The 26301-nt window shown below is 41.9% G+C and overlaps 2 protein-coding genes, 1 long non-coding RNA gene and 1 pseudogene across 14 annotated transcripts in view; 2 read left to right on the top strand and 2 right to left on the bottom strand.

The window, feature by feature from the left end:
• The window catches only part of LOC116841908, a 3596-nt pseudogene extending 675 nt beyond the window's left edge, over positions 1-2921 (bottom strand).
• LOC116841975 (spermidine synthase) overlaps positions 1-8950 on the top strand; it is a 12962-nt gene extending 4012 nt beyond the window's left edge. The window contains exons 1-6 of one of the 2 annotated variants that reach the window (XM_032810576.1): positions 2511-2806; positions 5229-5400; positions 5600-5720; positions 6876-7122; positions 7564-7793; positions 8000-8950. In XM_032810576.1, coding sequence (XP_032666467.1) covers positions 5270-5400; positions 5600-5720; positions 6876-7122; positions 7564-7793; positions 8000-8155 — 885 coding nt within the window. In that variant the 5' untranslated portion in view covers positions 2511-2806; positions 5229-5269 and the 3' untranslated portion in view covers positions 8156-8950. Of the gene's footprint in view, positions 1-2510; positions 2807-5228; positions 5401-5599; positions 5721-6875; positions 7123-7563; positions 7794-7999 lie in introns of those variants that run through there. The other variant, XM_032810577.1, reaches the window with a different exon arrangement.
• The window catches only part of LOC116841973 (talin-1), an 89817-nt gene continuing 70927 nt past the window's right edge, over positions 7412-26301 (bottom strand). For 8 of the 11 annotated variants that reach the window (XM_032810568.1, XM_032810569.1, XM_032810567.1 and 5 more), the window contains 8 exons: positions 25709-25797; positions 24001-24459; positions 23827-23862; positions 21012-22825; positions 18517-20419; positions 17389-18135; positions 14159-14797; positions 7412-13496 (listed from right to left, as the gene is read on the bottom strand). In XM_032810568.1, the coding sequence (XP_032666459.1) occupies positions 11913-13496; positions 14159-14797; positions 17389-18135; positions 18517-20419; positions 21012-22825; positions 23827-23862; positions 24001-24459; positions 25709-25797 (7271 nt within the window). In that variant the 3' untranslated portion in view covers positions 7412-11912. The other 3 variants (XM_032810575.1, XM_032810565.1, XM_032810574.1) reach the window with 3 other exon arrangements.
• Positions 24456-26282, top strand: LOC116841976. Its single transcript, XR_004377643.1, has 2 exons — positions 24456-24831; positions 25174-26282. It is a non-coding gene; the product is annotated as an uncharacterized LOC116841976 (long non-coding RNA).

Raw genomic sequence — 26301 nt, 5'->3', positions numbered from 1 at the left:
TAGGAAGTAAGAATAAGAAATTGACCAATCATAGTTGATTATTCTTCTCACATTCGACTGTGGTTGGTCAATTTCTTACTCTTACTTCCTACTTCTTACTACTTACTTCCAATGTAGACGCCCTTTAACAGGTAGTCAATTCTGCGCCAAAAAGCTTTCATGTGGCAAAAAGCTTCCAAATCTTCGCCGCAGACATTGGCTTGGTTTACATCGTCAAAACGTTAGTACGTGTATTAAATTTGATGTGCACCAATGGTTTAATACGGGTGTGTTTACATCGAACGTAGTAAAAGAAAAATATGTTACGAATTTAATTCATGTCGTTTACCTCCTAATGGTGGTATTTGGAATTGCAATTTACTTGAGATAGCTTCGACCGACAGAAGGAATGCATAATTCTAAAAATATGCTCGTTTCTTCTTCTGTCCAATTTAACCCTTTTTTACAAGACATTTTACTATAATATAATTTGAGAGAAATCTGCGGTTACCGATAACACCGGTTTTAATTAGGTTAAGTTTCTTCCAACATTCGTTTCATACGTTTACATCGTCCTTTATATCATTTGATACGCGTCCCACACAGCACAGAAGTTCCAAAAAGCTTTCAGAAAGATTTCAGGAAGATTTCAAAAAGGTTCAATGTTTCTGAAACCTTTCTGATAGCTTTTTGAAATTTCTGTGCTGTGTGGGGTATTAGTTTAGTACGATACTCCTACTTGTACGCTCACACCAAATTAATCCGTCAGTGTTTACATCGTGCGTATTAAATATTTATGATGAACATGAATTTGATACGAATATAGTACCTGATACGCGTATCAAGTGTAGGATGTAAACCAAGCCATTATGTATTCCGTGTATTCCATTGTATACTTGTCTAAGTAGATCATTATCCACTTATAAACACGGTCTGTATGCTCGACTGTATGTCGCCTTGATTGATGTTTTTCGTCCTGATCATTGTGAACGGACCCTAAAGATCTTTCATCGCTGGACATACGTCTCTAAAGTTCTCCAGAATTTCTTTATGTATCATTTTATAAGAATGTGGTATCTGAGAGAGCGCGTCGATCTGCTCGTCATCGTAGCTACAGAGCCTCCGTCTCATCGCCAGTCTCATCTGCATTTTGCGCACCGTTTTAATATCCTGGTGGACCTGCGTCCTTTCATCCCATAGATCTTCCTGATACCAATGGCTAACGCGCAGTATTGTCGACAAGTATCGCTGAAAGACGCGATACAGCGTGTTGGATTTCTCGCTCATAATTAGAACTTTCAGCCCGTCGGAGAAGGTTCACATAGAGACAATACGTGAGTTATATAAATGCCAGCGAATTCCTGCCCACGACGGAATTTATCCATATCGAGCCATTTCGGTCTCTTACTCATGGATCGGCCGCAATCTCCGTCTTTAAAGATTGCGGGAAGCATATATCTAATAGCATTTTTCATTGACAGAACTGGTGCGCACTGAGTGCTAAGGCTTGTTTACAATACATTTTTATATTTAAGATCGTGTCTTAATACATATTTAAAAATATTTTAGGTTATAAAATGATTCGTACGGATGTTATACATATTATATTACTGGTTAAAAATATTTGAGAATTTATTTAAGACAATCTTTCAATATAATAACATACTGTGAACAAGTCTTAGTGCGCACTCAGTGCGCACCAATTCTGCCGATGAAAAACGCTATAAGAGATTCGGATATATTCGAGGAGTATTTTTCGACATTGTTTATCAAGTGGTCGTGTCGCTGTTCGACGACCGTCCATTGCTCGAAATCTCCTGGAAATTCGCTCCTGTCAAATTTCTCTTTACATATTTTTACGAAGTTGATTCGTTCGTTGCAATGCTTATTCATGTCGTTGCTGTTCAATAAAGTCGTCGGCTTGTTTGGGTCGTTGAAGACGGAAGATTGAAGAGGAGTGAGAAGAAATGACTCCTCGATTTTTCTTACTGGAGAAGGTATTGTAAGATTATTGTTTATAAAGAAATGAACTTGCAAGAGCACTTAACTGTTACCGAATATTATGGTTCTTTCAGATGCAAAAAGAATACTTCAAAGTTCAGTTCAATTAAAAAAATTCTTTTTGCATCTGAAAATGAATTCAGAATTGATGATATATGACTGAATTCTTTTCGAATTCTCTGTGCTATCTGAGTGTCGACTGCGCATCGATTCGCACTTCCTAGATCGACTTCAAATTTAAGTTCGAGTTCGATTTATCTCAACTGGCGACTGAAGGTCGATCATGAATCTTTTCCTATAATGTGAACTTATGAAAAGTGAACGTTTATGAATGTTCTCATGTTCGGAAATCTTCACTTTTCACGAGTTTACGCCAGACGAGAAGATTCATGATCGATATCAATCGTGACGATCGAGATGAATCGATTCGTACGAGCAAAAGCAACTCGATGAACTCGATTGATCTCGAGGGCGATTTTGATGACTCCCTCTGTAGGGATATGAGCTATCTTGCGGAAAATGGTGTTTAGGAACTAACCCGTAAGGGCTCCGGGAACCAGTACTGAGAAGAGAGAGAGAGAGAGAGAGATATGAGCTATCTTGATTATATCGTATATTCAGAAACACACGAGCAAAGTTCAAACGTCCGTTCGTTATCTGATCGCCCTTATGTGGTCGTCGCGCGCGTTGCGTGTCGCCACGATCAAGCTCCATTCGAAATTTCGGATTAGTCATCGGACCGAGCTAACTGCCTGCTGGATCTTCAGTTTAGCCGAAGCTGAACCACGATCAGGCGAGCGAGCTGTCCTGAAGGCCGTCATAGCAGGTAAACAGTTCGTTTTCATAGTTTCACCTTTGGAAGTACGTAAATCATTTTTGGGAAGCAGTGTTTTTTTCATCCTGATCTGAAGACCTTTACAACAGAAATATTTGACAGACATCTTAAAGACATCTGAAAGATATTCTACTTGTTTTAAGTTTCATCTTTAAGATGTTTCTAAAACATATTTTAGATATTTACCCAATGAAAAATTTTTCATATATAATTATATAAAATTATATAAAATTATATATAATTATACATAATTATATATTATTATGTATCAAATTTTTCCATTCATGTTCATACATTCTATTTATATATGTAATTATACATAATTACGTATAATTATATATATAATATAATTATATAATTATATAATTATATATATTATATAATTATATATATAATTACGTATAATTATATATATAAATTCATATATAATTTTACATAATTACGCATAGATTTATATGTAATTATACATAATTACGTATAATTATATATATAATTACGTATAATTATATATATAATTACGTATAATTATATATATAATTACGTATAATTATATATATAATTACGTATAATTATATATATAATTACGTATAATTATATATATAATTACGTATAATTATATATATAAATTCATATATAATTTTACATAATTACGCATAGATTTATATGTAATTATACATAATTATGTATGGACAAATTTCATACATAATTTTGCATGAAAAATTTTTCATCGGGTATGCTGTTTTGGGGGGATTCGCGAACGACTCATGTGTTTATGAGAATTTAAAGATTTTCATGTGCAAGAAAACTATGTGTCTCGAACGCTCAATTCGATCGTTTGAAATCGATAAATCATAAATATTTTGTTATTATAAACGAAAGAAGAACTCGCGAATAATCCAAGCTCGAGTTACAAGCACTGTGAATGTTTTATTGCATAGTGAAAACACGATTTATTAATAAAAAAATCTCTTAAAGAAAGTGAACGCGGATGAGAACGCGTTATTATTCACACAGCAGAAATGTTCAAAATATATTATGAGGATATTCTAGAGATATTACGATATCTTTAAACGCATGACGGTCGCACAACTAAATGTATTTTCAATTATAAAATAGAATTGTCGGTTCTTATGACTTAAACTCGGTGATATTCGATATATTCGAGATATCATTTTATCTGCATGAGTCTCTCTCTCTCTCTCTCTCTCTCTGTCTCTCTTCTTCTTCTGTATATGTGAGTGTTATGAATTGTGTGTATACTCGCAATCGAAAAGTTTGTCTGGTTTTTTCTTTGTAAGTTTATGTATCTTTTTTGTTCAATGGGAGAATTTATTTTCCATTAAAAGAGCTTTCTCATTGGACAAGACAGATAGGTTCCGAAACTTACGAAAAAAAAATCAGACAATCTTTCCGACTGCGAGTGTACCTTTCGCCACGTGATCGTTCACAGCATAATTCGTTTTGGACGACGTCTACGTGTTTTCGTATTAATTTCCACCGGCGAAAATGAATACAGTTATATAGGAAACGCAGCGGGCAGATCACTTGCTCTTACACGATTACCAAAATAGCGCGGTATTTCGCGATAATTCGTGTTTTATACGATGATCTTAAATGTGGCATGGCACTAGTTAATCACTCGAAAGATTAATTTTATCAAGGACCCGTTTGATGCTGTTAAAGCTGCGTCAAACGCGATAAACTCACGTCAGTGTTAAGCGTATAAGAATTCGTTTGTTGGAATTTTATCTTGAAAATCGTTATCTAATGTTAAATAATGCGTATAAGAATTCGTTTGTCGGAATTTTATCTTGAAAATCGTTATCTAATGTTAAATAATGCTATATCATGACTATTTGAGTCCTAAGGAGAATTCCTCATCCTTATCTGGAACTTGGAAATATTTGTATATTATATATTATACAAGTCAGGGTATACGCTCTGTATTGTATTTATCATTATTTATTTTTAATTCATCATTTATTCAATCCACATGTTATTCATCATTTATTTCACTAATAATGATAATCATTTATTACAATTATTAATTTTTAATTCTTTATAAAATCGTCATGAAATTACAAAGAAAGATTCGTTTTTCTACGCTTTCCCGCGAAAAGAATTAATTTATCAACATCTCGTCAACTTTTAAGGCTTATTTGCATATATTGCATATATTGTACACACACGTATTATGTATTTATCTTATCTTTTGGGCCGCGGCACCTTATAGTAAGCATTGATTACTGTGCCTCTTAATGTATGCGAGTGCTTACAGGGCGTAAAGTTATCTCTCACGTTGGCTGCGAGACAGTTTTTCAAGTGCAAACACGTTGTCTGCACGATAACGTGCGCTTTAGTCCGATCGCCATGCGTGCTATATCAGCTTTGATTTTACTCTTGTGTTCTCTAGCAACGCGCACTTCGAGGGACGAGTAAACGCATTCAAGCAACATGAACACCTTGAAGGAAAGCTGGTTCAGCGAACTCAATGATTTCTGGCCCGGTGTCGCACTATCGCTAAAAGTAGAGGAGATCCTCCATGAGGAACAAACACAGTTCCAAAAGATCTTAGTCGTCAAAACGTGAGTGTTTCAATCGCGTCAAATGGTTTTTATCATAAAGTTTGATAACTTTTGTAACTAAACAGTTACATAACATTGTACGAGTCTAAGTAAAAAAAGAAGCATATTTAAGTACAAAGTCACATATATAACGTGTATAATCGCACTCTGCGAGAAAACAGATCTATTAAGAGAGAGAATATATGAAAGATACTTGCAGAAAATCACACGGACGCGCTCTTATGCTCGACGATATTATCCAATGTACGGAGAAAGACGAATTTTCCTATCATGAGATGCTATCGTTCTTGCCCCTCTGCTCTCACCCCAAACCTGCGAAGGTGAGTACACTAATTTATATGTTATAATAATAATAATGATAATAATAATAATTTGAATATTCCCAGACAGCACAAAATCTTCAGAGAATGTTCTAGGATGTTCTTAGAATGTATGAATGTCCTTAGAATGTTCTTTGAAGATTTGTGCTGTATGGGTTAAAGCTCCTGACTACTCGTTATGGAATTCTTGATCAATGACGTCAGAAGCATGAAAATGCATATCCAAAATTCCTGAAAAGTATGTGCAAAAGTCAAACTAAAAAAAAATATATATCTAAACATCTAAAAAAACATTCGCAATCGACTAATATATCTCTAAATATATCTACTAATATATCGATTAATATATTTCTAAAATATTTTGAACACTTTTTCTAATAATAAATAAATAATTGTAAGATTAACGTTACATGCAACCTTGCTCTTTAATTTGTATTTCCTCATTATTTTGCCACCTACTTCCTTTTTCTCGCTTCTGACGTCATAAATCAAAATAGCCGCGGCGAGTAATTAGAAATTCTTATGCGGCTCAACCTCTTGATGATTCGATCGGTTTCTTAACATGAACACGTAAAAACATTTAAAAAATGCTGCGTTAGTTAGAGATTGGAATATTAATGGAATATTAATGAAATATTAACGAAATTTATATTTAAGGATCCTCGATCAAGGAAATCCTATTATTTCTTAAATTATTACAATACAATCGCCAAGTTTATTTATTTAGCTCTCCTTGACATTTAAGGATCACATCGATATATATAATTATTAGCATATTTTCTTGCGGTTTTTTATTTGTCCTTTCATAGCTAAAAAGCCGAAAGTTAAGATAATATGGTAGGATACGTCTTTGTGATTTTTTATCCAATAATTGTTTGATTGTTAATTATTATTTATCGTAATTTCAAATAATAAATGATTCAAATTATTACAACAGTAAAAATAAAATTTTCAATTTCTTTCTTTTAATCTCAGAATTTTGTGGTTTTTGGCTTTAAGCTAAAATATCTTCAGCAAAAATATTGACCGCAAAGTTGTTAATATCGAACATTAAAACTTTACGAAAGTTCACTTTGCACAAATAAATTTCGTGGGAAATCAATAAAAGTTCTTTTATAGAAAAATAGATCGTTTACAGTTTCTGCCTGGTAACAGGTCCTGGTAATTGGCGGTGGCGACGGTGGAATTGTTCGAGAAGTTTTAAAACATCCGGATGTAGAACACGTTACGCTGGTGGAAATTGACGGTCGAGTTATTGAAATATCCAAACAATATCTGCTTCACTTAAGCTCCAGTTTACAAAATCCTAAGGTAAACGTTATCGTTGGTGATGGTTTCGAATTTTTGAGGCGGCATACCGGAGAATTTGATGTTATTATTACTGACAGTTCCGATCCTGTGGGTAAGTAATAAAGTGATTATCTTATACATTTTTTCATAAAAAATTTTTTTCAATTTTACTATATTTTATTAATCTTACTAATAGTGTAAAAATAGACTATTAATAAAGTTTATTTTGCTATAGAAAATTTTTTAATAGTAGAGAATAAAATCCAGTTAATAAAATATATATAATTAAATATTATATATAAAAGATATGCATATAAATATAAAATATTCCTTAAAATCTTAAAAAAATATACATATATATATATATGAAGCACATATGAAGAGAGAGAGCAAGAGAATAATAAATTAATATAGAATGTTTATATGTTTCTCAGTTACAAAATTTTATAGTAATATTTGTTATAAAATACTCCTTAGGTGTACACACAGCAATGTGCAAATCTCCAAAGAAATGTGTCGTAGATAGTATTGACAGTGTTAATGTTTTGCTCAGGTCCTGCTGTATGTCTCTTCGAAAAATCGTATTACGAATTACTGGCGGCTGCGTTGAAACCTGACGGAATTGTCGCTAGTCAGGCCACCACGGTGTGGGAGAGCTTGCCGCAAGTGAAGAGAACATATGAACACTGCAAAGTTGCGTTCCCCGTCACGGCATATGCGATCACGGCGGTACCAACGTATCCCTCGGGTCAAATCGGCTTCATCATGGGAGCATTGAATAGCGTTAGTATCAGACGTAATATTTAACGATAATAAAACTCTTCTTACATTTCAGTACATCCTCATGCATAATTCGGTCTTAAAGAGTCTAATTAAAGAGTTTAATTTTCGAATTACTAATCCAATTCATATTTTACGGTAGTCGCGAGATCGTATTTTTCAATTGATTTTGATCGTGACTTTAATGGAAACGCGACTCTTCCTTTCAGCGAGCAAATCTCTCGCAACCATTGCGGGTGTTCAGCGAGGAAGAACTTGATCGCATGGAGTTGAAGTATTACAACGATAAGATACACCAAGCGGCTTTCGTCTTACCGAGATTCGTGGAAAAAACATTGGCACCAAGAATTAGCAAAGACAAATAACTATAATAAGTATTGCTAAATGTAACTGAGCGCTTAGAATATATATATATATATATATATATATATATGACATGTAATTTTTGTCTCAAACATGTATCGATACTAGTATCAACTGTATAGGTCTATAATGAATTTTATAAGTGCGTGATTGTTTTCGTAAATAATGCGTACAGGTTTGTAATCTCTCATGTCAAAACTGAAGATAACCAGCGTGTGTCTCGAATTAAAATCTTCCACGGAAGAGAATTGTGCAAAGAACAAACGGCAAAACGCGTTGCTGCCTTATTTTTTAAACATTGCGTTAAGTATCTAGTGTAGAGTATCTAGTTCCGAAACAAGAAGAGCGTATACATATACATTTTAACACACACACACACACATACATACATACATACATCACCAAAATGTTAGAAACTCTTTATTATCTGGTTACGTGCCGATACGAGTATAAACATTTGGATTGACAATATAGTGATGGTGATAAAAATCGATTAATAATACAAATAATAATAACAATATATTTTTAGTAATCAAGATTAATAGTAATAAGTAAGAAAAGCGACGCAACTGCGAGACATTAACGTTCGCAGCTCGTAACATTCCGCGAAAATTAGATCTGCATGGCGCTTAAGACACAAAATATAGAGAATTATTTAGAGAACAACTGGTAAAAATATTCTGTATGTATAATAATATAAATTGTTAAAACAATGCGAAACGTTATTGTATCTGTGTAAATACCGCTATTTTGTATACGTAAACTTCTTGTATAATATATAATATATGTATATATAATCTATGTATACACCTCTATATATATATCTCATTATCTTTCGCGATACATTTGTCATGGCACGCTCCTTCGAGGACACACGAAGATCCGCGCAAACCGACCGCAACATTCGCCATTTATACTGAATTTTTCTTCGCGTCTGCTCAACTCTCGAGTAAATCCAAGATAGTCAAAAGAATGATCGTTCCTTGACTGTACAATCGCAGGCCATACAAGGGAGAGACAGCGATCAACAGCGATAAAATTAACCGGCACAAGAGATCGGATCACCGACGATTAAGCAATTACCCTGCGATTGTCGGTTTGCGCGGAACCGCAAACAAAATCGTGATGGACGATATGGCTCTCTTTGAAAAAAGAAAAAAAAAGAGAAAATACCAATACACACGACAACATAGACAAGCACACGTGTGTTGCTTTGGAAGAAGACAGTCGTTCGCGCTTGGCCACGTGTCGTGTCTGGCAACGCGCCATCGTCCATATGCGCACCGTCACACACGATCATATTATAAAGCGTTTGATTCCTTCTTTTTTGGTAAATATTAGAAAATCCTTAAGATCACTACGAGAGCGCGTTAGAAAAGGAGGAAGCGGCAGCTCATCGGACTTAGGCACTTCATCTCGTTCACGAGGCTCGCGACCTCGTGGCGTCGCACGTACCCTCTCCGTCGCGGGGATTCCGTCGCGCGCTTACGGCGGGTCGTCATCCGTCAACGGTACAGCCTACACCTACTCGCGAGATACTAACAGTACAGTGATTGCACTAATCGATCCTTCACAGGAGCCTCAACTAGGCCAGTCGCTTGAGCTTATTTTAATAAATTCATCGAAAATACGAGCCACCGCCTATGACAGAGGTCGACGATAGTAGATTGTGGATCGCTTGACAAAGAGAAAGAAACATAGGAGTCGAGTCGAGAAGTAGGCAGGACAGACGAGGAAGATGTATAGATATACAGTCGACTGTAGTACACAAAGCGACAGCAGAAAATCCCCGGAATAAATAGAGACACGATAAAACATCAGTTGGGAGAGGGGACGGGGTTAATCTAGAAAGCGGAAAATGTTAATATAGCAAGTGGTGGTGAGTCACCGGGCCCTCTCACGCGCGCACATACGTGTGTGTGTGCACATGCGCGCTCACGTTAGGCAACGGGACATTGGGAAAATTAATAAAATTAAATGATATGTTGCTTCTCTGGTTAATTCGTGGTTCTCTCGACCATTCGTTTTAAAGTTTAAACGTAAATTAACTCTATACATTAAAAACTCAAGCACGATTACGTATCTCTCGTTACCCTCGAGGTAAGCGCGGTAAGCAATCAAGAAAAATAAAACAAACGACAAGAAAAAAGAGAAAAACAAAACTCTTACTCTGTGCAAACAGAAGTAGTAGTAGTAATAGTAATAATAGTAGTAGTAGTAGTAGTAATAGTAAAGTTAGTCGTTATCGGAAGTAACGTTAGTGGACATCTACAACACGTGGAGTAAGCTTGGCGTAAGGAGCAAGATAGTAAAAAATAGAAATTATTTATTTCGCTTATGTCTATACTCCAGCTTCTTTATGCCGAAAGTCTTTTTGTCAAATTAATATTAGATAATATTAATTAAGAAAGCTAGAATTTAGGCACATAAATGAAATAAATTGGTTTCATTTCCGTTCAAACTTATTAATAAGTTAACTGATAATTAAATTATATATTTGTCTTTGTTTTTCTCTCAACTTAGACAAAGACACATGTATGATTTAACCCTTAGCTCTCCGAACTTCTGTGAAACATATGATGATTGTCTCCGTAGTGGAGCCAACAGAGCGGTAAGGATTAACTATATAGTACTACTTACTAAGAAGTTGGAACTACTCTTACTCTTACTTCATACGCTAAGCTTACTCCACGACGAGCTTTTACACACGCAGCGACAAGTAATCCCGTTAAGATCGATCGGTCATAGCGAAAACACGGCCGCGCGCCGTGAAACATGGCCTTGCGAAACATCCATGAATAAATATACGCTCGTAAAAGGCTACGAATCTCGAAAGCACGAGTTACACATCTATCTAAGGGCACTTTCTATCTCGCATTGTTACGAATAACTCGCCGCCTCGACTAAGTTTCTCGTTGCTCGCGTTTTGAAGCGCGCCGAAACTGCGTGGCTTCGTCATCGTCGAGCCTGCAAGGCTTTGACAGCTTTCAGACATTGCTCGCGTGTGCAATCGTGCGAGCACGATCGACAAATATACTATTACCCGTGAAACATTATTAGATTAGTTTTTTTCAGTTAATTTTATTCTTAATCATTTTAAGACTTATGGTTACGCGCCGCGACGTTCTTGATTGATGACGTCAGAAGCGAGAAAATGCACGCTCAAGATTCTTGCAGAATACGTTGAAATAAAAAGATATATCCACAAAATATCGACCGATAAATCATCGTAAAATTAACGCGACGTGTCAATGTCAGTTATTTTCTCTCTTATCGATTGTAAATCAATTTAAATTGTAAATTTTTTATTTTTAATATTTTATTTTTTAATTGTAAATTTTTTAATTAAAAGGAAAGTGTTTGGACTATCTCATATGATTTTGTGGGCATATTTTATTTCAACATATCTTTCAAGAATTTTGAGCATGTCTTTCTCGCTTCTTTAGTTATAAATTAAAGTGATCGTATCCGATGGAGCTTTAACTAGGTTATTTTCATTTCAATCTGGATTTTGAAAAGTCCGATTTAACGGAATCTCTTATTCGGAATAGCTCTACCGCTTTATTTATTACGACGCCAAAATGATTTCGCAGTGCATCTCGACGTACTCGAGCATTTTGTGTTAAAGAACATTCGGATTAAGGGACAAACGAGCCACTCTGTAACATTGAGATTTCGTTCCTGAAGAACATTGCTATTTTTATCATCGCGTGTGTTCGCGCGCGAACGGATGTCGGGCTTGTCGTTTACTTCCGCTGTTTACTGCTTGTCCTCGAAGCGGAAGGTCTTTGTGTTGGACTCTTGCCGACTCGACATGGTCATAGTGACGGTCTTCTTCTCCGTAACTTTGTGCAACGTCGACTGCTTTGTCGTGCGCTCCTCGAGAGTATCGTTGTCGAAGGCGGTCTTGAACGTCGACAATTCGTTGCCGGACGTCGAATATTCTTTGGTCTCCTCGGTAGTCTCATAGTTGGAGCTGGTGCCAGTGTTTTTGGGTGTGGACGTGTATACTTTCGTGGTGATGGTTTCAATTCTACCGCCAGGTACGACCTTGCTCTCGACGTTCTTGAAGGTTTGATGGTGTGGCATAGCGGCGGTGCCGAATCGCTGAGTGTCTATTTGCTTCTCGGAACGGAAGGTGCTCATCGGACTGACGGTCGAGAACCGATCGGTCAGACTCTGTTGATCCTGTGGAGACCTCTCGTATTGCTCTGGCGAGGTCTGCGGAACGGATCTGCGCGTCGGGGACCTCGGAGAGTATGAGATATGTTGAGGTGGCGGATGGTACGCGATGTCCCCGCTGTGCTTCCGCTCCGCGCTGGTGAAACTCTCCTGATTGATTTTTCGCTCGATCGAGCTGTATTGACCGGGTGAGTTGTCTGTTATGATCTTCCTTTCTGTAACGATGTAAGGGCTTCTATCATGATAACTGTCGCTGTATTTCCTGTCCAAAGAATCGACCTGGCTCTCTAAAATGGCTGTACGATATTGAGCGTCTTTCATCTTTCTCTCGAGGGTACTTTGCGTCGAGTGCACCTTCTCCGGACTGACCAGCTGCTGCCGGTCGCTGTCGGCGAACTGATGATGGCTGATGTGTTGAGTGGTGCTCTGCAGCTGGTCCAAGGTGTGATGCATCGCCTGTACCGGCGATTGTGCATGTGGCGGTTCGTACGCCCTGGTCTCGTATCGTGTCGTGTAGCTCTCGTAGCCGCTCTGATCGATGTCGCCGTCCGCGTCGGCCAGGTCTGGTCGGTTCTTGTATTTGGCTTGACGGATGGCGGTCAGCCTACCCCGGGCTTCCTCCAGCTCGCGCTCAATTCGCAATACTTCCGAGCGTGCGTTGATCTCCTGCGCGATGCCGCCTACCATGCGGCGATTGAGGACCAAAGATCGGTCCTCCTCTTGTTGGATAGCTTGTTGCGCAGCGCGTACGAGATTATCGGTAGCACGTTTCACAGCATTTCCGGCAGCCTGCAGGCGCTTTGTGCTCTCACTGTCAGGGTCTGCCTTGACTTTGCAAGCAACCAACAGTTGCGCCGTGCTGCTGGCAACTTGCTTGGCGCTGGAAATCAACTTTTCCTCGGAGCTTACTCCTTGAACGAGAGCGTTGGCGGATTCCACGAGACTGTGAGTGGCGGCCGCCACCAATCTAGCAGCGGAAATCAGACCTTCGGACCATTGTCCGTCGTCGGAGCTGGTTAACGGTGTGCGAGACACTTTGCCGGTGGCGATCAGTTCGCGTTGGGCGGCACTGGCGGCTTTGATTAGGGCTGAAGTGGCAGCGGCGATTGACTTGGCGGCTTCTAATATCATCTCGTCGAAGTTCATGTCCTCGTTCGCCTCCTGCGAAGCGAAAGGATGTATTTTAGAGTAAAACTCGATAGGAAAATAACGAATATACAAGAATAATGGCGAATATGGGATCTTTAAGACCGAAACTCACCCGCTGTGATATTTACACGTTGACTTCTCTGACCACCGCAATAATATGTTCGATTCCTGGTCGATAATTTACAACGACCAAGAAAATCAAACATATCTTGCGGAGAGCAGAACGGTTCTCTGTAATTTTTTTACTTTCGTAATCGATTATATTCTTTCTACATAATTATAACATAATTTTATCGTTTTGTATTATTGAGTTGCGTAATAAATAATTGCAGATTTCTCAGACATAATGAAACGATTATATTTTCATATGATTATAATTTGAAACAAAACTATGAAATAAAATAATTATTGAAATTATGGAACAAAGTATATAAGGAATTGGCAAAAAATTACGAGATCAAAACGGCGCATACATTGTTTCATAAAATTATAACAACACAAAAATACCATTATTTTACGTAAGAAATCTGAAATTATTTAATTTCATAATAATTGCTGATATTGACATCTTTTTGGGAAAAAAAGTATTTTTAATTTTCACTTTAAAAACCATTTTAAACGTCAATCAACGTCTACAATATAATTATTCTAAATGATCGTGATCGCACGCTCACCTGAATGCTTCTCCTCGGCCTCAGACTGGCCAGCTTCTTGGCGGCCGCGTCGATGCTCGCAGCCGCACCGAGGAGTTCATTCTCTGCGATCACTGTAGGGTCGTCGGGGTCGACCCAGTCGTTGCCCTTCAACAATTCCGCCACCGCCACCAGCTCGGTCACGCTTTGGGCGATTTTCCGCGAGATCACCGGCAACGTGTGCTTGGCGTCGCCCTGTCGGGACGAGATCTGGAGGATCGCCTGGAGCAGCTCGCGGTAATTGATAGCGACGTCATGACCAGCCTGCAGGGTGCGATCGCGCAACTCGGCGGTCTCCGCGCAGTTGTAGGCCGCGCCCTTGCAGATGGTCAACATGTCGCTGATCGACTTCCTGCCCATGTTGGCGGCGGCGATGATGTCGTCCTGCTTGCAACTGTTCCCGGCGGCGACCGCCTTTGCCGTGGAAATCGTGATGCTTTTGGTGCAACGCACAAGATCCTCCGGCGTCACGTTGCTCTTATGTGTCTCCGGGCTATTGAGGGCACGGATTTCCTGTGCGATCGCCTCGATCGTCGATTCTAACGCCCTGGTACCGCGGGTATGCTCGTCTTCCACGGCTTTCACGGTCTTCAGCAGTGACGTCACATTGGTCACCATTACCTGGGCCAGAGAAAGAAGGAACAAATTAATTGCGCTGACAGCCAATCGTGTTCCTTTTCTTATACTTGTGTAGAAAAAGTATTTTTTTACACTTGTGACACGTGTTAATATACCCGCAAGTTCGAACGTGGTTAGAGCTACGAAATAAACGGATATATTAATGTTTTAGCTGTAAATTTCAAGTACGGGGGGAGTAAAAGTACGCTAAGATGTGGAAGATCGCTGATTATAGTTTGTCAATATACGTGAGACTGATTAATGCGCGAAGCGTGGGCCGGTTATATTATGAATGAGTCTACGTGAAACGACCTTCTTAACAATGATAAGAGACGAGAAGACGGTATTATGCAAAAGCTGTTAACTGGAAATCTGTTAATTCGTGCAAAACGCATCGTCGTGAAACAGGGACGTACGTACCCAACTGATGACTCGCCCAAGTGAAATGTGTTTCGGGTAATAAGAAAGAAAGTAATCAAGAACTGATTTTGTGGAAAATCGTGACTCATTAATGCAAAAATCGTTCTTATATGATTTTGCGACTACGTCATAATCTACATCCCGACAAATAAAGTCCGTTGTTGATCAGTGATACGCCGGGATTGACCTGTCTTGCCTCTTGCACGGTTCAAACGCATTTTGTGTTTCGCACGCAGCCGTAATTCTCGAGGCTTTTTCTTTCTAGCTGAACAAGGTTGCATATTTTGCTTTCAGAAAACAAACAAGTGAATAATAAGTAAATGTAATGAGTGTAACAAGCATATAGCGTCAGAGTAAAGCAACAAAGCTCGACAAGAATCCAGTACAGCAATAGTTCAGCTAAAAGGAATAAGCCACATGAAGACAAGTAGTCGTTTACTTCGCGACTAATCGATGCAGTTCTCGTTATGTAATTATTTCGTACGACTCTATGACGAGGATTGACAGCCTCGTAAAGATAGAAAACGCAGCGACGGAGGAGGCAACGGAAAAAATCTGGCTACATGAGCAACAGTAAGTCGGACGTCCGTTGGAGCGGTTGAGAGCTCTCAGAAGTGGAGAGCAGGCGGATTAGCTCCTCCTCTTGATCGGACACGAACCATTCCGATTCCGAGCCGCCGACGTCGCTCAGAGGCACGAACTGCTGCTGCAGCTGTTGCTCTAAGACCTATCCGGAATCGGCCAGACCAAAATCGTCAATGAGACTCATATTAAAGTCCACCGCGCATTGTCGACACATTCATCATACACAAGTGGTAGTAGCAATAATAGTAGTAGTAGTAATATCAATAAGTAATAGCAGTAATACACTGCCGCTATCTCGCGAATCTCTCGACACATCGACATATGTGAGAAAGCAGTGTACAACAAAGGCGGAGTCTTGCGCATCGCGTTAAACAAACAACACCTTCTACAAAAGTGCCTTCCGCTGGATGAAAGAGAGAAAGAGAAAGGAATAAAAGAAGAAGAAGAAACACATCATCATCCGCTGTTCTAAGTAGTACTTCACACACATAGAAGATACGAAGCCGAACAAGAAGCGTTCAAGGTGGACTTTAATGGTGTCTCTCTCTTGCATTTCGGTCCGCAACGTTGACGGCGGATATAAAATGACAGGCCTTTGCGGCCTTGCTTCCGTGGCTCTCGCGTGATGGCCTCGAGAATGACGGTTAATCGATCGTCAACATTCCGCGTGACGGACGTCCGGCGAGATTTTAGTAGAGCGAGAACGCAAGATCGGTTAGAGGTGAGAACGATAACGAGGACGCTCATGAGAATGTGTCAATTAAAGTCCACCCCAAAAAAAAGAAACCAAAACGACAACTGTCTCTGAGATTATGCACTCTACGGTTACGTCTGGAACGACACACGAAGTCTGTTCTTTGTAGTTGTGCTGCTGAGCTGGTGCAATAAGTTGTAGAAGAGATATACTTGTCTCTCACTCTAACTTACTGCACCAATAGTGTAGCTACAAAGAACAGACCTACTCGATTAAAACTCGATCGGTTAATCGATTAGGGGCGTGGAACACCAAACAACCAAATTTCATTAGTTTTCACGGGTGCTTAGATTGAAATTCACTCGAAACAAACGCCTCCGAGGAGGATGCAGGTGGATTTTCTACGGTTACGTCTGAAACGACATTATTGGAGTGCGGTGCGTTAATCGATCGTCGGGTATTTGTTAGGACCTAGCGGGAATCCACTCGTCGGGGTGCCTCATCCGTATTCGCGGGATGTTTCATCGGCTTTCGATTTTACGGTTATTTCGGCTGGTTGCCGAATCATTCGGCTGGCCACCGGCGGGAGTTAATGTCACCCAGGCCGATATTATTCCACGTACTCGCAATAACGATCCGTCTGGCGACAGCGACGGCGCCGTCGCATCGCCGTAAACAACGGGCTTCTTCCAATCAAGCGTCGGCCTCTCGGCCGGGTTAATCTCTTAAGCGACACCGTAAGCGCAGGTAATCCGCTTCATTCTCGTTGTTAGAATATACATGTATGTATGTGTGTTATATATATGTATGTGTGTACGTATGTATATATGCATGTACACATTAACGACGACCACGTGTGAGCAAAGCGAAAAAACGCTCGCACGAGCGAAGTTACCTTAGCGGAATCCTTAAGGTGCGCCATGCTGGGATCGTTGATGGGTTTGCCGCTGGCAGCCTTGGTGGCGTGTATGAGATCGCCCAGTGCGGAAGCGACGTCCTTCACGGCATTGATCAGCATCACCTGCGCTTCCGGGTTCTGACTGCCTAGACTAGCCGCACCGTACTTGACGACCTCGGCCAATTGGACGATAGTGGAGACCGCGTTCTGCGCCGCCACGGCTAACTGTTCCTGCGACGACGCGGCGCCCGCGACCAAGGTCTTCGTGTCCTCCACCAAGGCTTTGGCGGTCTTCAGTATGTTTTCACGGTGATCGGCGAACGTGTCACCTTCGTTTTCAGCGTGCAACGTGCCGGCAGTGGCGAACATGATGGTGGTGTCGAGGTCGCCGATGATTCCGGAAACGGTGCTGGCTGCGTTAATGCACGCTTGGGTACCGCGCGAGCCAGCTTGCAGGGCAGCCAATACCTGCGACACCTTCTCTGTCACGATCTTGCTGTGCTCGGCGACTTCGCGTTGTGCGTACACGTCACCGGGTGACATCTGACAAATGCCAGCAGCGCGTACTATGTCGGCACAGGCACGACCGAGTTCCTGAACGCCCGTGCGTAGCCGCGCCGATACGTCAGCGTTCGAGGCCGCCGCGGACGCTCCGGAGGTGTCGCGGGCAAGCTGAGTGTACTTGTGGGATATGTCGACTGCTAGTGGACCCAGCCTAGCCACGTCGGTGCTTGACTTGGTTGACTATAAGCAGAAACAGAATAATACTAAGCAATGTATATATACCTTTTTATACATTTATAAATATAATTATATAGCATAATCATACATGTATAAATAAGTTTTAACTAAAAAGAGCAACGAAAGTAAATGCAAATTTAAGAAGTAAGATGTTACTTATAAGGTCATTACTGTTACAAGTTACATCCTTTTAGTAACGGTTTTGTAAATGGTATTATTTTTCTTCATTAGTAACAAGTTTTCAGTGGATAAAGATAACAGTAGTTATTCGAATTAGGATAACAGTAAGGAACTATTTTTTTAAATGAATAACAGTAGCAGTAACACGAGTTACTTTTAAAAGAGAATTTTTCTAATTACGATTACAGCCTTATTCAAGCTCACCATTTCTTGTGCCAATCGAGCAATCTCCTTCGCGGCTTCGACCATCCTTGTCTGATAGTCAACGTATGAATCCACGGTGTCAATAGTGGACATTCGATGGTCCTCCAATCGGACCATCGCGCGCGAAATCGTATCGATGAGACCAGTGACGATGCCGTGCGACGTCGATATAGTCTCTAGTGTGTTCTGCAATTCCTGAAGTGCATCCTTGGTGGACTCGACGGTCTCGTCTACCTCGGAGTGCAGCGCGATAGCCTTCGGGTTCCCGGCAGACTCCTTGGTGACGTAGATTAACTGCAAGGCAGACTCGGCCACAGTCTTCGTCTGGTCTAAGAGCACCATCTGCTGCTTTGAATGCACCATGTTGGACGCGGCACCGATGGCGCCGGAGACAAGTGGTTCCGAGTAGAGCGCAATTTGATTGACGGCGTGTCCCACGTTCTCTGCTTCATATTTCGCAGCGGTACGCAACGGTTCCAGCTTCTCGCGCAATTCGCTAGCGCTGCTTTCCATCTGATCTGTGAAACCTTGCATGGTGTTCTCGCGACGCGGCACCAACGCCTGTGAAACGGCGCTCAAGGACGCGGCGTCCAGCTCGCGGATGCGCGCCGCCAGTTTCTCGATGGCAGCATCGCACTCCTTCTGACCAGGAGCTTTGTCGCGTATCGACGCCACCAGTGACTTAATCGAGTCACTCACGCTCTTGCTATGATTCGCCAGCAACTGCCAAGTCGGCGGGTCTTTCGGGCTGACCGCTAAACTCTTAGCCGCTAGCACCATGGCGCACGAGCCGTCGATGATGGACTTACCGGCGCTCGTGATCGGTTCCTGTGCCGCTTTCGCTGCGATGGATATTTTGGCTGGTTGACTCGCAAATTCCGGAGAACTCGCGAAAGTGCAGAGATTGTCGACCGCTTCCAGCAGTGGCTTCGTCGCTTCCGCGCATTTCTCACGATTAATGTCGGAGTAATTCTGATCGAGTGCCTTGATCTCCTTCACGAGACACGCCGTCGAATTTGCGACGTCCTTGGCGGATTGGACAAAGTGTCGTTTGGCCACCGGATTGCTGGTCTTGCTTGAAGCGACTCTGCAAGCGTTGCAGAGGGCACTGGTGTGTTTGGCAATCATAGTCGCAGCTGAAAGAACCTGTTGCTGCGTGCTCGTCGGATTACCCAGGCTCTGACAGCCAGTGTGGATAGCCTGCGCCGCTCGGAAAAATTGGGCTTGGTCTACCAGACCTGGTTTACCTGCCACGGATGTGGGATCGCTCACTCCGGCCAAGTAGGCTGCTTGAGCCGCGGCTTCTATCAGGCCACAGATCGACGAGGAAACCCCTCTGACAGCGACTGAAAATTGCTCATGCTCTGATTTCTTCGCATGATTCGCGATGCCAGTCATGCCGTCGCCTAAGCTCTTGCTCTTCTCCATCACGGTCTCCAGGCACTCGAAGTACGAGGCATCGGAGATCGGCTCGTTCGGATTATCCAACAACGATCGCATAGACTGAATGTTTCTGATGGCGTTATCGCATTCGTTCTGGCCGGGTGCCGCCGACGTGCACACATCCACCAAGTAGTTGATGGAGTCGGTGACGGCACGCGCCGCCGCCGACAACTGATTCTTGGCGTTTGGAGCAGTAGGGTCTGCTGCGACTGATTTTGCCGTGACGAGAAGCTTACTGGACGTCATGCTGACATTCTTCAACGATACCACCACCTGGCTACGCGTCTCGATCGTCGTTTGTCCTGCCATCTCCATACCCACGCCCAGTAAATCCCCAAAGGCATTGGTGAATTGTTTTGATGAGTTGGCGAGTAGCACGGGCGAGCGCACCGACGACGCTATGTTCGAGGACGCATCGTTCAAACTGGCAGCTGCGTTGTTGAGGTCACTTTGCAGTTGCCTGTGAAATAGTAAAAGCGTGCGAGGTGTACAATACTGAAATTGTATGTATCTACCGTATGCCAATTATTTCCAACACGAATATAGTTCAAGGAGCGATAAGAAAGCACGTGAGAGATATAATTAAAAAAATAAAAAGGAAAACTAGAATAAGTACGAACGAAAAGTAGGAAAACCAGGTTACATATATATCAAAACACACACCAAACACACATACTAAAAAAATTAGCCATACACACACGTACCAAAAAAATTACCTAAAAGTTACTTTTATATATTTATGGGAAAAGAAGCAATAGAAAAAGAATCACACGCGTAATAGCATGAAATTTATATAAAAATGAATTAATTTGTTAAATAATTAATTTATATTAAAAAGGAAATTAATTTATATTAATTTGTATTAAAAATGAAAATTTTTTTTAATAAAATTATTGGAACCAAGCACGTAAACGAACGAGATAATTAATAATCGATTGCAACAAGAACTGTTTAGAAAATAATAAAAATTCTAAAAAAATCTACTCTTTCGCTTTTTCCTTTCTTATAGCTCGCAACTGTTCAAAGGAAGCAGTCATGTCCAGGTCACTTACCCATAACTCTTGCTCGTGTGTGGGAACTCATTCATGCTGAGCACCTGAGTCATATCATCTATGTTACGTATGGCCTCGTCCACGTCTCTTTGGCCAGGTAGACAGGAGACGCATTTATTTAATGAATTAGACACATCCTTGGCAACGGCGGCCAAGTTGGCCTCGTTTTCAGGATTTTCTGGATTCTTGAGCACGCGTCGCGCCTCCTTGACCAGACATAAAGATCGCATAATCACGTCATCTGCTGTCATCAGCACCTTCTTTTGTGTCTCTGGTTGATCGGACGTGGCTGCTACGCCACGAACGGCGTAAGTGAGGTCCTTCAATGCCGTTGCCGTTTCCCTGGCAGCACTCCCAGTGTAATTCTCGTTGCCTTGCTTGGCGGCAGATAGCAGCTGCGCCATAGCGAATCCGACGTTCTTCGACGTGGCGCCAAGACGCAGCGCGGTAGACTCGGTAGTCTCTTCGGGCAGTGGTCGCAAGGAAGCGGCTTCGACGGCACGATAAAACTCACCCAGTTCATCCTTCAAGCTATTAATCAACTCCTCCGCTGCGTCGAGTTCCAATCCGCCGCAGGCCTCCCTGGCGCGTGTAACCGCGGATCTTAGATCTGCCAATGAGGAGCCCAACTGTTGTGAAGAATCGTTCAGTTGCATAGCGGACGCCTGATCAGTCACTGTCGGTAAAACAGCCCTAGTTGCCTTTACTACAGCGGTACCTGGCTGCAAAAATTGCTCAGAAGCGTTTATCAGATTCAACTGTGCAGTGGGAACATCAGGTAGTGCTTGTGTCCCTTTGACGCCGGATACTAGGTGTGGAATGTGCTGAGCCATCATGCGACACTCCATGTTGAGTTCTTCCTGGCTAGCCGGATTGGTGTTGTGATGCGCAACGCCCGAGGACGCTGCGATACACTGTGTAGCCGTCGCGGCCGCCTGTTTCGCGCACGCTTCCAGCCGAGTGATGAGTTTCCTGCGTAATGCTGGTGTCGCTGCCGCGGTAGTTGCCGCTCGTAGCTCCTCCGCTGCTTGGCGCAGTCGATCCTGTATCTTGGCGTCGTGCGGACAACTGGCGCATTGTCGTGCTGCCTCTACCATCTTAGCAGTAGCGTCAGCTAGTAGCTTTGCAGCGGCTAACAGACGTTGCTGTTGTTCTGAATCCGTTTGCTTCTCGGCTTCACCTTTGATACTTTGAATCAGTTGTGCGGTGGCTTGACCAAGCACTCTTGCCTGGCGTACCATTTCGCCGGCGTCGCCAGTACTCGCGAACAGTTTGTCCGTCGCCACTAAAATGGTTTCCACTGCTCCCTCTTGAATGGATTCTTTGGCACGTTCGCCTCTGGTGGCCGTCTTGATGTGGTTGAGAAGGTCGTTGAGAATGCGGCTGACCTCGCTGGCGGCGACGCTTAATTCCTTCAACAGGTTCTCGTCGCTGCAGGTCTCGTTGCAGACTTGGACCAAACTTTCGACGGCTCTGGTCACTTCGCGAACAGCGTTCATCAGCTGGGTCTGACAAGCGGGCGAGTGCATGGTCGGTGCTACCACTTTTGCGCAAGCCACCAGCTGCGACGTGGCTAACGCACATTGTGTCGCGGCTGATATCACTTTGTTCTGCGTGGCTGAATCTTCGCAGGTGGCCGCTATATTCTTCGCTTTCAGCACGAGTGCCGCAGTGGTGTTTGCCACGGCCTTTGCAAGTGCCAGTAACATATCTTGCAGCTCGCGATTCGAGTCGTCCTCTTCGCCAATAGTCGTTAACACTTGGTGCGAAGCCTCCCCGACGCGCGACGCCGCATTCAGTAGATTCTGCCGCGGCTAGAATGCAAACGATTAACTACTTATAACGTGCTCAATATGCAAAGTGTGATATGCAAAGTGTGAAGATCCAATAAACGTTATGACGTATTAATGACATCAAATAATTGTTAAAAATGTATCAATGATATCGGAGACATCATTAATATGTCATCAAGTCAATAAAAATGTTTAAAGAAATTGCAACGTCAAATCGTAAAAATATTTTTAAGCATAGGCTTACTGATCTAAACACGTATACTCGAATCAAGCCTACTTAGATATGATTGTTATAGTCATTTCTTTTGAAACATTTATCTCTTCTAAAATTGTTTCAGTTTGTTCGTTTTTACGTCCGTACACATATATGATATTCAAAATGAAACTTAATTTATTCTCTATAATCGCTTTTTAAAAACGATTTTCTTTTCTTTCAAAAAAAGGATCTATATAATTTACGTCAAATATTTTCGTGGATACTCTTGACCAATTAGAATAGATCACTCAGCCTGTATAAAATAACTTTTCAATAATGAATGATGCAGTGGCGTAGCCAGGGGGGCTGAGGAGGCTGCAGCCCCCCCCCCTCGAAATTAATTTTCTGAGTTACGCTAAGTGCGAGAAAAATTTTTTCGAATGATCTTTTCTTTGCTCGTCAAAAATAAAAAGTACAGGCCTCCCCGAAACTTTTTTCTGGCTATGCCTTTGGAATGATGTATCGAATGCAATATTTCAGATAGCATAAATTTCTAAAAGATATCTTAAAGGCACCCAACAGATGTCCTATTTTTTAGACGTTCTTCAGACATCTGTAAGACATCTTTTAGAAGTTTATCCTGCCTCGACATACTATGCCATCACTGCTTAAGTTGTCTCATGAAATAAATTCTCTAGGAATTCAAGTGCAAATGTTGCACCCGCAAGATGAAGTGTTTCTAAAGGAAAAAGAAACGAACAATGCACCTGTGAAAGCAGGTCTAATTTGTGAGTTTATGCTACAAAGCTGAGATATTAGTGCTTACATATTGTCCGTAGAGTGTAGATGTAATGTAGAAAGGCTGCGGAGAAAGAGGAGACTTTAAGAGACAACAGGTGACTTAACGATCGTGGATTCTACCGTACGTGTACACACACAGAGTAAACAAGAGTATACACACGATCGTGTCCTCACTCAACTGCGCCGATCGATCACTCACCTCTTTGGTTTCCGGTTCTGTGGCTTTCAGTAGATCCGAGAACGCCGTACAGAGCTTCCTGGCGGCGTCCAACAATCGTTCGCCAGACGACTCGTCGTCCATGAGGGCGGCTATCATTCTTACGCCCTTGGTCATCTCTGGTAGGTTCGTGGCTATCGTAGTGATCGCGGCGCCCACAGCGGTGTGGTCCACGTTGTCTGCTGGTCCCGAGGTCAGCGTGACCACTTGAGCAGTCGCAGCGTTCATCGCCGCAATCTGCGAGCCCACGTTTTGCTTGTGGGTATCGATTGTCTGTTCGATCCATCTTAAGGACGCCGGATCGGTGCCGAGCTGAGGTCTCTGGGCCTTCGTAGAGAGCTCGGTCTCTGCGATGTGGATCACCTCGTGACCAGCGGTGATGGTTGACAGTAAGGCACGTTGCGGTTCAGACAGGACGGATGTCACTTTGGTTTGTTGGACCTGGTTCATGAACAATCGTGTGTTACAGAGGAGAGAAGGAGAGACAAAGAGAGAGAGAGAGAGAGAGAGAGAGAGAGAGAAAGAGAGAGAGACAGAAAGAAAGCCGATTGCAAACGCGATTGAATGACGCACAGAATACGATATCCTCTCCACGCAAACGAGAATGTAAGTTTAGCTCATGGACGTTTAACGAGAATAAACGAAGAGTAAACAAGAGTATATGCGCGTATACATGATAAAGCTGTAAACTGCAACCAATAGTTGCGGCAATATCGAGTTTACCGATCGACCGAATGGAGCGCGGACGACTGTTCCGTTCGCGGGAAAGCAAATCGAACTGCAAACGTGCGACGATACAGACATCTTTTTCAGGTTTGGGAAGCAACACTTTACTTACAATACTGTTACCGTTACTTTTTTCCGGTAATAATTGAATAACGATATTATTTGTTCTCATTAGTGATGATAACGGTTATCACATTTTGTGGGTTACGCTAACGAATACAAATGTTATTTCTCTCTGTTACTTTGCATATATAGAGTATATGTGCAGGACGGGCAGCAGCGAGTCGCGAAAAAGGGTCTCAAAAACTTGGTGAAAAGAATAACAAAAAATGTAACGACTCGTAATTTGCTACGGTAATGGTAACGGTAACGAGTCGCTTTTAAAGAGTAACTTTCCAACCCTGTATCTGTTTTTTCCCTGTCCAGCAGTAAGCGCTGTACCGTAACGCAGGCATAAGTCGATAGACGAACGTGAGTAGCAAACGAACTCAACCGTGAGTAAGTATAATAACGGAGAAGATATTCGTCAACCGAGGAATAAAAAGGATAACTGAAAATGTTATCGTAGTGTACCTACTCTGTGTCCGCAATAGAAGGCGCCTAGCATGAAAATAAATTTAACCGTCTATTAGTCCCTTGGAGTCTCTCGCTCTAACGTGCAATACAATTGATTCTCTTTTTTTTTTTTTTGGTTTTATTCTCAGTGAGAACTTAGACATTCATTCAAAGAGTGCGATACCGTGCCAAGTACGCGTGTATGCGAGTGACATGTACATGAATCAATGAGTCGGTTCACGCCGCGTCGCAGTCAACGTAGTCGCGACTACGTCGGACCGAGAGCAATCTCGGCAGAGCATTTTTTCTCTTTACACCTCGAGGCGCGCATGTATATTTATAACAAGCAACTAAAAAACACCGACATCTAAGGTGAGCGGCAACTTGGACGCTTCTCAACGGAGCTTACCATAGGCGGAGCGTGTGCGATGTTCACCTGTCCACTGACGGTCGTGTACTGGGCACCGCCTACGTGGCCGGTTCCGTATGGTCGGGCCCCTACAAATCACACACCATGCACTCTAATCTAAAATTCCCGGGCTCTATTTACAACTTAGCGAACGACTCCTCGATACCGTGAGTCTGTTCGCGCGCAGAGAACACGACCGCTGCCGTTCTACGCTGAGAGAGAAAAGCTGAACTTGACATTTGTTTTCTTAGTCAATCTCATCGTAAGCGACACTTTCACGAACACTTGAAGCTAAACAAACGTGTATTTACAAGAAAGTGTATCTATTTATATTATATACAGTAACATCGACCAACAGCCAGGATCCGAGGATTCAATCCTGCAAAGGATCGCGAATTGATCTTTCCTGCCCCAAAGGTATCGAGTAAAGAAGCAGAGGCAGTGTTTCGGGATGTAACCTATACTGTCTGACAGTTTTAAGCGAGATGTAATTTTCAGTTTGTAAAATTGATCACTTCCCGAAAGCTGAAACGGATATTGAAGTAACGATCGGCAAGAACTGCTTCAAAAATTTAAAAAAAAAAGTAACTTAT

The sequence above is a fragment of the Odontomachus brunneus genome, unplaced genomic scaffold, assembly GCF_010583005.1.
Source record: "Odontomachus brunneus isolate Ranch 3 - 2012 unplaced genomic scaffold, Obru_v1 Obru_scaffold_019, whole genome shotgun sequence".
Classification (NCBI taxonomy): Eukaryota; Metazoa; Arthropoda; class Insecta; order Hymenoptera; family Formicidae; genus Odontomachus; species Odontomachus brunneus.
Note: the sequence above shows the minus strand (reverse complement) of the source record. Positions and strands in the feature narration are given on the sequence as shown.